At 45.7% G+C, this 12,410-nt stretch overlaps 2 protein-coding genes across 2 annotated transcripts; one reads left to right on the forward strand and one right to left on the reverse strand.

Annotated features, from left to right (window-relative positions):
• The first annotated feature begins 846 nt into the window (after positions 1-846).
• Positions 847-2,756, forward strand: LOC133924713 (protein TRIGALACTOSYLDIACYLGLYCEROL 1, chloroplastic-like). The gene is made up of 2 exons (XM_062370375.1): positions 847-2,118; positions 2,572-2,756. Exon 1 carries the CDS (start codon positions 983-985, stop codon positions 1,997-1,999), a length of 1,017 nt encoding a protein of 338 aa, XP_062226359.1. The 5' UTR covers positions 847-982; the 3' UTR covers positions 2,000-2,118; positions 2,572-2,756.
• A 166-nt stretch (positions 2,757-2,922) lies between these two features.
• LOC133924714 (acyl-acyl carrier protein thioesterase ATL3, chloroplastic-like) lies at positions 2,923-6,098 on the reverse strand. The gene is made up of 5 exons (XM_062370376.1): positions 5,891-6,098; positions 5,323-5,426; positions 3,787-3,896; positions 3,535-3,630; positions 2,923-3,326 (listed from the first exon to the last, which is right to left on the reverse strand). Exons 1-5 carry the CDS (start codon positions 6,091-6,093, stop codon positions 3,168-3,170), a joined length of 672 nt encoding a protein of 223 aa, XP_062226360.1. The 5' UTR covers positions 6,094-6,098; the 3' UTR covers positions 2,923-3,167.
• Positions 6,099-12,410: the final 6,312 nt, after the last annotated feature.

A 12,410-nucleotide genomic window follows, 5' to 3' on the forward strand; every position in this document is an offset into this window, starting at 1 on the left:
CGGGAGGTGCAAGCATCCCCAGAGTGTTGGGAGCGAGACGTTGCTAGGATTAGAATTGGATGAGGCATACAGGATTCACACCGACCAATGCCTGAGAGCATCTTCAATATTTATATATAGTATTAGCTCTGAGATGAAAAAATATATTTATTAAAATTTATACGTGTTATATCATTCATAATTCTCCATATTTTATAGATGAGAGATGCTAAGATGAGGCACATCCGTACTACAGATACTTAGCTAACTCTACTATGAGATATAGAGAATTATAGATAACAAAATTTATATAAATTTTTTAAAAAATATATTTATTATATAAGAATTAGTACTATCCCTAACTATTAGAGTTAGAGATATCTAATGCAAAGTAGTAGTCCGGATAGAATGATGTATGGTCAGGACGACTCCCAGTACCTGACGTACGGCTAAGCAAATTCAATTTGGAATTTTGTAGTAGGTGTCCGGCAAATTCTAGTCGAAGAGGACTGCGCCCGAGCATAGTCCAAGAGGACTGATTTTTTATTTTTATATTTCTTAAATTGAAAAATGACAAAAATAAATTTCTATTTTGAAAAATCGTACATCTAGTCTACCATCGTCTGTTAAAAAAACAACATGTGCTTATCACCCTTCAACAGGTGATATGCTTTAAAAAGTAAAAATATAGCATTTAATTACTTCAAAATTTAAAACATTATGTAAATAGTCATGAAAAATTTTAAAAACAAATTATGATGTAGAAGATATCATTTAGCTCTTACCGAATTTTCAGTTCAAAAAGTTAAATTTTTCATAAAGCCCAACAAACGTTACAAACAGCACGTCCCATCCAGCCCACTAGTGCGGCCCAAAGCCCACGATACGAGAACCCATCCTTCTCCCAGCAACAGTCCACAGCGCCGTTCCACATCTCCTCCTCCGCCCACCAACTCCGCCACCGCCGACCCGATCACCGACCCGATCTCCGGCCACCGCCGCCATGTCGTCCGCCGCCACTCTCCTCCTCCGCCCCACCTCCGCTACCACCCACCAACTCCGCCACGTATCCAGCGCGAGCCCCAAGCCGCACTTCCTCCGTCTAAACCCGTCTCGCCGCCGCCTGCCCGTCCCCCGCCTCTCCCTCACGCCCACGGCCGCCGGTACCAACTCCCCTCCCTCGCCGCACCCTCTGGCTGCACAGCCCGCGCCGGCGCCCCTGCCTTCTCTCTTCTCCAAATGGTCCCCGCCGGCCGCGATCTGGAGGGGGCTCTCGGCGCTGCTCCTCGCGGGCCAGGTCTTCCACCGCGTCCTCACGGGCCGCGTCCACCGCCGCAACCTCCTCGCGCAGCTCCGCCGCGTGGGCCCTGGGAGCGCGGGGGTCGCGCTCCTCACCGCCACCTTCGTCGGCATGGCCTTCACCATCCAGTTCGTGCGCGAATTCACCCGCCTCGGCCTCCACCGCTCCGTCGGCGGTGTCCTCGCCCTCGCGCTCGCGCGCGAGCTCTCTCCTGTCGTCACCGCCGTCGTCGTCGCCGGCCGTGTTGGCTCAGCATTCGCCGCTGAGCTCGGCACCATGCAGGTATCCGAGCAGACCGACACCCTCCGCGTCCTCGGCGCCCACCCCGTCGACTACCTCGTGGTCCCACGCGTCCTCGCTTGCGTGCTTGCGCTCCCCGTCCTTACCCTGATCAGCTTCGCTCTCGGGCTTGCCTCCTCGGCATTCCTGGCCGACTCTGTCTTTGGTGTCAGCGTCAGCATAATTTTGGAGTCAGCGCGCAGGGCGCTGCGGCCATGGGACTTGATCAGCTCCTTGCTGAAATCTCAGGTGTTTGGTGCCATTATCGCGGTGGTGAGCTGTGCCTGGGGAGTCACAACCCATGGAGGAGCCAAGGGGGTCGGCGAGTCCACAACTTCAGCAGTGGTCGTTTCTTTGGTTGGGATCTTCGTTGCAGACTTTGCTCTATCGTGTCTGTTCTTCCAGGGCGCTGGTGATTCACTCAAGTATGCCATGGGTTGAGGCAAGGCGACTGGGGAGGAAATTTTTGCTTTATAGGAGCATAGTTTAGTCTTGTACATTAACAAGAATGGAGCAGCGGATTCAAAGAGGCGAGCAATGCAACATCAGTCACTCTCCAGGTGAAATGAATTATTGTTTCCCTGATATATCCATGAGAAGTCAGTTAGTGTGTTATACCTTTGTTGTGCTAAACTACGGCTCAATTGTTTGCGTGTGATTCATGTTATTCATAAAACTATTGTCGAACCAGTGTAACACATGCTAATAGAAGTATAAAGTGGTTACAATCTGCTTAGGCAGCAATGTAAATACATATTGCTTGGGAGTTGGGAGTTGGGACTTGGGACATATGATGATTTCAGAAAATAACAGAGAAATATGGTTACCAATTGGAACATGTACATCTGGGAAGTACATACATATACTCCTATTAAGGATCTTGCTTTCCTGGCAATGCAGAGAATATTACTCTTAGCTTTGGACATACATTAGGAAGCGTACAATCTATTTTACAAGTAATCAAAGAGAGGCCTCAAGGAACCTCATAAGAGTATCCTGGTTCGTGTTTACAGTGGTGAGAGAGAGCTTGAAGGGTGCTGGAAACCTTGACCTGGTACCGGCGGAGATATGCCCAGCCGCAGAGCATGACAAGATGGCCGGAGCCTGGAGCTCGGCGTCCCTCTGTTTGCCGTGTATCAGAGACCGAGGAAAGTGGTGGCTGACAACCGGAACGGGGACACCATTTGTTGCATTTTTGTGTAATGGTTGTGTAGAACTCATCGTTGCAAAATTAGGACCTAAATGGAACTTCGGTGCAAGTTTACGGACCACGGTGCAATTTCCCTTATTCATTTATTATATCTCGTACATTTTCCAAACAAATTGCAATGGATACACCATGAAATAACAGAAGCTTTATTACGGAAGCAGTGAAGAGTATTGCTTTATTACGAACAATTATACACTTTAGTACAATACAGATGAACCGTAGTTCTTCTATGCCAGTGCTGCGATCAGAAAGGCCCTGAGCAACTGTTATTGCGATTATTAACGCAGTCACTTAACCCCTGTTGTCCTCTGATGAGAAGACCTGAAGCTTCGATAACAATTCTGGTGACAGGATGGTAGTCTTTGTTCAGAATAACAGCCGTTATCTTTGCCACCAAAATTAGCTGCAGCTGTTATTGCGATTATTAATATCGTTGCTTAACCCTCTGCTGTCCTCGGATAAGAAGAGCTGCAACTTGGATAATAATTCGGGAGGTACACGGATAGGACGGTAGTCTTTGTTCAGACAAACAGCCGTTGCCTTCGCCTCCAAAATTTGCTGCCAGGAAAAACATGATATGGAAAATTGCGATTTATGTATCTTTTGCTGTATAAAATGGTTGCACATTAATGTGTAAAATAGCATTGTAAATGTATGTAGTGACACAATTCCACCCGAAGTGCTGCTACATGACATTGTTGCAGAAGGGCTTGAAACGCAAACTGTTTCTTCCTTTTCTGTTCCAAGTAAACTGTGTTAGGCGTACCTCATGATTAGGCAGCTTCTCAATGAAGTGCTCGAATATCATCCTTACACCTTTGATGCCTGCAAGCCTCACCTTAACCACAAACTTATCGCCGCTCTGGAAGTCCAAAGAACATAATCGTGGAAATCAGAACTAAAGAGAAACTTTGATACCGTGCTATGTTCAGTTCGAAGGTTTCTTTCTAGCTCACAGAATTGCATCAAATTACTTGAATTTTGGTTTTTGTGCAACTTGGAAAAGGAGTGCATTTACCCTCAAAGGTGCGAAGTACTTGAGGTGCAGCTCCGAGAGGGCTAGTGACTCGCCACTGCGCGCTACTGCATCTGCACTGATGCCTACACTCTCAAGTAGCTCATGACGACCTGTTCAGTTTTAAGGTGTCCATGTAGATATGAGATTTTTTTTCTTGAACGTGCAGGAGAATCATTGTATCAAGAAGATGAAAGGCAACAGTCTGAATACAAACACAACACAAAAACCATAAAAAAACGAAACGAAAAACCAGATATGAGATCTGAATATGCTACCTAGACTACAATTAGATTTTTATCAAAAGAAACCATGAAAACAATATATGAGATATGAATTCTTAAGATGCTATCTGAATCATCAGCTGACTTACTGTATAGTGTGTCCTATCTATCTATTATCTTAGTAAATGGCTAACAAAAGAAGCTCCCACCTTTGCTCTTAAGGAGAAGAAATTACCACATTAATTGAAAAAAAGAAAAGGATGTACACCATTGATTGTCATGATGAACAAACGGTCTAGATTAAATTCGGAATTAAAAATTACTAGTTTGATTTCCATACAAATTGGGAAACAAAATACCTAAATAAAGGGTTCATGTAAAATACAATTAATCAATAGCTAAAATTCAGTAAATAAAATTATGAAAAAAATAGTCCATGCAAAATACAATTTATAATAGTTGAAATAGAGATTCAAAATAGAAAAAAGAAGGATCCATATCAAATACAAGATTGAGAAAAAAAAAAGTTAGTAACATGATTTCTAAAAGAATTCAGAAGCACTGTGTAGCTCAAGGTCATCACATCAAACAGACAGCGAGGCAAAACACAACACGTAAACTGCAGATGATAGAAGCCGTAACCTCCATCAACGACAAAGGGATGCCAACAAATCTAGGGATTGACAATACGCGACATAGGATTGATCGGTAGAGGAAGATATGGGCGTTGTTATATCGGGCTTGGACCGCGCAACTCAAGGCCTCGATGTCAGGCATGCGACGGGGTAAGGCACATACCGCAGCTTGCAGATGGTGCAACCATGACCTCCAATAATGGCTAAGGGACATCGACAAAACCATGGATCAACTAGGCAAGGCACATAAGTTGGCCACGCATCTCGTGGTTGCGGCAATAGGTGGGCAAGAAATTGTATTTGACTTAATTTGTTGGGGAATTTAAAATCACATAATGAATTTATTGCTGCGTAGCAAAATAACATGGTGTCAGATAGACAACAAGGCAAGCTACAACCCGCATGTTACATATGATCGAGCAGTGACCTAAGGTGGCGACAAGGGACACCGAGGACATTTGAGCTAAGCTTAGGCTGCATACCTCACGGTTGTGGCCATAGGGTGGCGAGGAGCTACGTTTACCTTAATTAGTTGGGAAGTTAAAAAAAAATCTGACAATAAATTTGTTGTTGCACAACGCGAAGTAGTGGTAAAAAATAAATGTAACAAAGCTAGCCATGCGCCAACTTGCTAGTTAGACAGTATTCTTTCTGAATATGCTCGGATAGATAGAACTCACCATGTTGGCAGTAGCTAGCGTAGACTGCATTGTTGACAACACCGTACTGGTCGAGTTCATAGTCGCGCACTTTCATCTCCACTTCGAAAAACTTATCCTCCAGCCTGAAAATCGGAAGGACTAACAACAGTTACATCCATGTCCATTCCAGGATCAATTGAACGAACGGAGTATCTTTCCCGGATACAGGGCATCATCCCCAAATTTAAACTATGAAAGTTACTGAAGAAATCATGGCCGAAGGTTCTAGCTAAAGATGACACAGATGGCACAGCTAAGCGAGTGACACGCACAAATCACTTAGTTGGGAAATGAATTTGCAAGCGTTTGTCCTAGAACAACGGCAAAATTAGTGGATCCCCGTCCCAAATAGCACCCAATTCGCCACGGGCTGATGCTCCAGAACAACAGCAGGGTGGCTGCAAGTTCACTCTTCTTCCTTCCATAGTTCCATGCCATGGACCAAGTAAAGAAATTCGGCCGCAATTTCAAGTCTCGTTCACGCTCCATGAGCCAAGACCTAAGGCAAGACGACAAATTCTAAGAAGTAATAGAGCTTCGGATAGACCTCAAATCGGCGTGGACGCTGACGGATTGGGCGGACACAGCAAGAGGGCGGCACGCGCGCTGGCCGGGCGCGGAGGCGAGCGGATCCCGGCGGAGCGCCGCGGGCCGGTGTACGGACGGGTAGATCCGGCAGCCGGCTCCGGCGTGGATCGGTGGGAGCACGGGGCGGACGCTGGGCACGAGGCGCGCGAACGGGTGCTGCATTGTATGAGTATGGTTGCGTTAACTTCGTATGAGTATGAATTATATGTTAAAAATGTTAGAATTTTTAAAATATTTCCAATAATTAATTAATAAAATGTGTTAGAATTTTTGAAATATTTCTGATAATTAATTAATTAATTAAATGTGTTTCAGTTTAGTTAAATCACTGTTATCTACTCACTGCCTATCTACCTACAGCTGCCACGGAAAATTACTGGTCCTCGTAGCGTTTGTCCCTGTGCAGCAGAAGTGTACATACACGAAGGCACGTAGCGAGTTCCATGTAGTATAATCTGATGGTTCGCACTTGCTACTACCCTGTTACACTTCGTGGTAATCGCCGCGCCGTATGGAATCGTTCGCCCCGGCCGTGAGAGATGGCATGCGGGTTAAAGCGACGGTTGGTCTGCCGGCGATGCAGCTGCGTGCCTGCCACCGTGATTATTCCATGCGCTGAGCAGCAGGTAACGGGGCGAGGAGGAGTTGACTGGTACTGGTCTCGTGAGGCGTGGACGCGGCCGCTCTTTGGTGACTAGCGACGCCACGGCCCACGGCGCACGGTGGTTGACACGACCCACGCAGAAGGGTCACCTCTCGGACAGTGTTGGCTGTGTTGCTAGTTGCACAGTGCGGCGTTGCTCGTGTGCTACTCTTTTCCATGGAGATCTTGCCGCACCAACTAATACTATCTCCAGAATTTCTGCTTCTGAAATCGTAGCTTTTGCAGCCAATAAAGTCATCCATGATAAATCTTCTGTACTAGTAGTATCGCATGAGTGATTATGAGCTTGTCTTCTGAAAAGCCGAGGTGTATAAATACCAGTATAGATGTCTGGCTAGCCGTGCACATGAGCACACACGCGAGACGTATATATTAATGTGGTTTCTCCGTGGAACACCGAGCAGTTGCCGTCACGAGCCGCTCACACCACATGGAGGGTGGGGTGACCACCCTGCCCGCGCATCGCAAATAGGCGAGGTGAGCAGTGAAGGGGCGCATAGTACCCTGTAATGCGTTGGCTTGCTGTACCATTAGAACGGCGTGCATAGCTCACCAGCAGCACATCTTCCTCTGCTTTCCTTGTTCTCTCGCCTCTCTGCACATCTTTTTCTCAGTCGGGCTTTTATTTGTTCGAGTAAATTCTAACATGGAGTTGCAGCAGCGAGGAAATATGTATCGATTTATTTACTGAGACGCTGAGCAGGAAAACGGGGAAATGCTATGGCAATCAATCAGTAGTTGCCTTGGGCATTTCTAGTGTTTCTGAAAAGGGCTTTACTTGGTCTCTCAGTGACATGGTTTGGGTAGACACTCCGAAACTATAAGCACAGTTACTTTGTAAGTTTCGACCTGCCTCAGGGAGGCTGTTGCTTTCTGAAGAGGCATTAATTTGCATATATTATCCCAACAATATCTCTGAAATTACCATTGTTCTTCAGGAACACTATATCTGATATTGCAAATGGAATATGCTTCCTTGTTCATATCTTACGTTCTTGCTCATGTACTCTTTATGCAGACTGCCACTTCATCATTAGTGTGCCGGTCACACAGGCTTTGGTTGGTGCGGGCCTCCTAGACGGTTGGCGGGCTACTGTTAGTAGGGCTCAATGACACAGCACTCCGGGAGGTAGGATAGGATTCTTGCTTGCTTCAGCAGCCAACATGGTTCCTTCACCCTCCTCTCTCATGATCAATCTGAGAAAATTTTAATTGCCATCACATTCAGATCCTGACGGAACAATAAGATTTAAGTTTTACCAAATAAGAAAAAAGGTTCCAAGGTAAATGGCAATTTGTGGGGCTAGAGAAACTTAGCCTGAAAGACATCATATGCCCCAACTAATGGCATGAAAATAAACATTTTTTTCTTGGCTTGGCTATTCTCATTTACATCTCCTATGCTTTTCCGCTTCTCTTGCTTTCTGTTTAACAGTAAGAAGCAAGAGACAAATTCAAATGTAACTGAGTTGAACTCAACAAGGAGCTGCATAGAGCTCTCGTTTGAACCAGGTGCTTCTCAAAACTCTTCCATTGTAAAGGTTTTTTACTGAGGTAAAGTATTACAGTGCTAGTGTGGCTGGAGGTAGCAGATTCTGGCACAAAGGGAGATAACATCAATGGCGCGACAAAGCTTTCATCCAATTTCTCTGTTGGTGAAAGATAGAAGAAAAAGAAACATGCTAGGTCCTAGGTCACAGCCTTACCAGTTACCAACTTGAAGAAAAAGAAGCATGATGCATTCAGGAAGTGGTAGATATGCATTTCATGGAGCTACTTGAAGAATAATGAATACTAATAGTCTTTTTTGCAAACCAGTAAAGGGGTTGTTATTTTTATGAATAAAAAATAGTTCAATATTTTCCTTTTAATAGAAAACATCAAGTATGGTAGGGCCAAAACAAAACCTTAAACTTGGTTTCTGCAGCATCTTAAGTTCTGAAAACAGTGAAAGCTACCGTGTCATTGTTCTGTTAGAGAACCAAATAAGATGGATTGATGGAAGCAAGTTTGAACTAGTGAAACAATGAATATAACATTGTAGTACAGTAACCTAGTTACTGAAAACTTATTGGCGATAGTAGGAGGATAAGAATAGCCTCCAAATGGTGGAACATGGCACAACATATTTGCCCGTTTGGTCCATATAAATATAGAAATATCTGACGCCATGCTGAGAAAGAGAAAGTTTCTGCAAAATTGCCACAAAACAGGATGACATCACAATACTGCAGAGGCAGGAAGCATCTCTGTGAAGAGCTGAAAAAAGGAAGCTGGGGAAGAAAGACGGAGAGAATCATTCTCCATAAAACCAGTTTGTTTTGTTTTTGCTTCTCTGTTAGCCTCCATTCTACTGGCCTCTTCTTTCCCACCAGACTGCAGCCCTGCACCACCCCCATGGAGTGATTGACTCGGTGAACAGCTTTTGTTAACCATGTAGAGTATTAGTACTTGCCATATTGCAGTGGTGTGGGGCTGTACTTGGCCAGTAGCATCAAGAGTCTCGTGTGGGCAGCTAACTGCACGTGCACCACATCTCCTCACACTTGGTTCCCTGACCCTCCCTTTTTCGTATACCAACTAGGTGAGACCGACCCAGTGCTTCAGGTTACACAACCTTTGAATTCTGAAGAGAAAAGAGGTGCGTATACTGCCCAAGCTAATTTTCTTTGTTAAGAGATAGACTTGCTACTTGTTAGGCTAATTTATTTGGCACGTCCTTGATTAGGTTTCCAACCGATTCACCCTACACTCTTTATAGGTCCTTGGCTGCTAATACAATTGCTTAGTGTGTTTCTCCAATCGTCTTCTTCATTGTATCAGATAAGTTACATTCCTGATCTCCTCCTTCTCTTCCCCTCCCGCCATGACAGGCATCTCCATTGCCTCTGCCAAGGCCGTTGTAGCTCAGGCAGAACTTGAGACCAAGGCCACCCTAGCCAAGGTGGAACTTGACACCAAGACCGCACTATGGGCGCATGCCATTGATATCTCCAACGTCAAGCTTCTCATCCCCGTCATACTCGATCTCCAGGCAGGCAACTATGCCCAATGGCACGGTCTGTTTGGGTCACCCTCAAGAAGTACACCCTCGATGTCTTGATGATAACATCTGTGAGGCCTCTCCTTCGGCTCCTGGCATGCAATGGATTCGCCTTGATGCCCTTGTTCACTCCTGATTATATGTTGCCATCTCACCTAAGCTGTTTGCCATGGTGATGGGCTCCATCACGCCCGTGCCACACCAGCCTGTAGCACTCAAGTTGCACCAACCTGTCACACCCACGTCGACACTAGCGCAACCTTCATATATGCCCATCGCGCCATTGCACCTCCTCTACCGTTGGCTCAGCTCATTGATCCTGTTATCAATTATCACTCCATGACTACCTGTGGCAAACGTGGCTTCTAGCTTCCAATCGACCAGCTTAACCATCGTGTGGCCCTTCCCATGCCTATTCCACGAACTTGCCACACCACACTCAATGACGAGAACTAGTTACTTGCCATGAGCACGAGTTTGATACTTTGCGTGCTAACAACATGTGGGAGCTTGTTCCCTGACTTATATGTACAAATACTGTAAAATGCAAATGGATTTTTTTATACAAGTTGAAGCCCGATGGCTCCTTGGATCGATACAAGCCTCATTGGGTTCTTCACGGCTTCTCTCAGCCACCCGACGTTGACTTCGACAAGATGTTCAATCTAGTTGTGAAACTAGCCATCGTCTACACCATCCTCAACACTCCCTTCATCAATGACATGCTCACCACGACGGTCTACTTCGAACAACCCTCTGGCTTTGTTGACCTAGCATGTGGCTCGTGCATTTGTTGCATCAAATGCTCCCCATACGGCCTCAAGCAAGCTCCATGGGCTTGGTTCAATTGTTTTATGACATATCACTCCACAGGCTTGGTTCAGTTGTTTTATGACATATCTTTTGTCCTTGGGGGTTTTGGTGTCCAAGGCGGATTCCTCTCGGTTCATCTACCGCATGGCATAGACATTGTCTACCTCCTGTTGTATGTCAATGGCATCATTCTCACTATCTCCTCGCTGGCATTACTTCACCAAGTGATTAGTTCGCTTAATCGTGAATTCTCACTAAAGGACCTCGGTAATTTGCACTTCTTTGTAGACGTCTCCGTTTGACGTACTGCCTCTAGCTTCTTCCTTTCCCAACGCCAGTACACTAAGGACATACTTGCATGGGACGATATGATGAATTACAACCATTGCAGTACTCTCGTCGACACCAACGCCAAGCTTTCCTTAGTCTGCGCTCCGGTGGCCAATGCCACCAATTATAGGAGCATCGTCGACGCCCTTTCAATACCTGATGTTTACACGTTCGAACATTGCCTCCGTTGTGCAACAAGCTTTCCTTGATACGCATGATCCACATGAACCACATGCCAATTTTCTGAAGCACATTCTTCGCTACCTCAAGGGCACCATCGACTACGGCTTGCAACTCCATCACACTTGACCAATATCTCTGACCGTCTACACCGACGTCGACTGGGCTGGTTATCCAGGCACTCACAAGTCCACTTCAGGCTACGATGCTTTCCAGGGAGACAACCTCATCTCGTGGTTCTCCAAGTGACATTAGACGATATCTCATTCCAGTGTGTTGGCTGAGTATTGTGTTGTCGCCAATGCCGTCACCGAGTCTTGTTGGTTTCATCAACTCCTCGCCGAACTACATCACCTTTTTCAATGAGACACAATTGTTTTTTTGTGACAACATTAGTGCAGCCTATCTCTTGACTAATCCCATCCAACATCAACAGATCAAACATGTCTAGATTGGCATTCACTTGGTTCGAGAATGCGTCTCTCTCGGTGAGGTATGTGTTCTCCATGTCCCAACAAGCTCGCAATATGCCAATGTCTTGAGTAAGGGTGTAACATCCTGACTTTTACATTTTAGAATATAGCAAAATTCACTCTGTTTAAAAAAATCTAATCATTTAGCACAATATAAAATCAAGGATATATATATATATATAGACACACACACACACACTTGTATATATGTATTCAAATATATTATTTTAGCTAAGTATTCCAAAGATCACTAAATTAATCGTTGTGATAAATTGATCGTATGCATTTTAGTTTAATTGTGTTTATGGTTCTTTGAGTGGAGATTTGAATTTAAATGTCTCTCAAATTCAAACCTAATTCTTAGCATCAATTCAGTGGAAATCCAATTGAGTTCAATTCTTTTAAATTCAAACCTCTCTCGAATCCAGAGGCTTTAAGTTCAATTTTTTTTCCTAATAGTCATGTCCACAGACATGGATATGCGAAGATATGGCCACACTTTGATTAGACTCAGGAAGTGCATGTGTATCTGTCGGTGTATTAGGAACCAGGGGTCCCTGAATCCCGAAGACCGGGCCGGCCATCCGCCACATATCACCATCCCGCGAGGTCCACCCTGCAGAATAAGAAGAAACTAAGTCCTGGGGGAAGGTGCTCGGGGCCGTAGTCTCTAGGTTCCCGAGCACCCGGGTTCCCCGATGATCCGCAGAGTCCAAATACCGGGAAGGAAGTGCTCGTGAGAGAGTGCCCGGGGCTGCACGTGGCAGCCCCTGAGGACTCGGTTCCCCGAAGGTCTCACCGAAGTGCTCGGGAGAGAGTGCTCGGGGCTGCCCCCGAGGACCCGGTTCCCCGAAGGTCGCACCGAAGTGCTCGGGAGAGAGTGCTCGGGGCTGCACGTGGCATCCCCCGAGGACCCGGTTCCCCAATGGTCGCACCGAAGTGCTCGGGAGAAAGTGCTCGGGGCTGCACGTGGCAG

This window comes from Phragmites australis, chromosome 7 (assembly GCF_958298935.1).
Source record: "Phragmites australis chromosome 7, lpPhrAust1.1, whole genome shotgun sequence".
Classification (NCBI taxonomy): Eukaryota; Viridiplantae; Streptophyta; class Magnoliopsida; order Poales; family Poaceae; genus Phragmites; species Phragmites australis.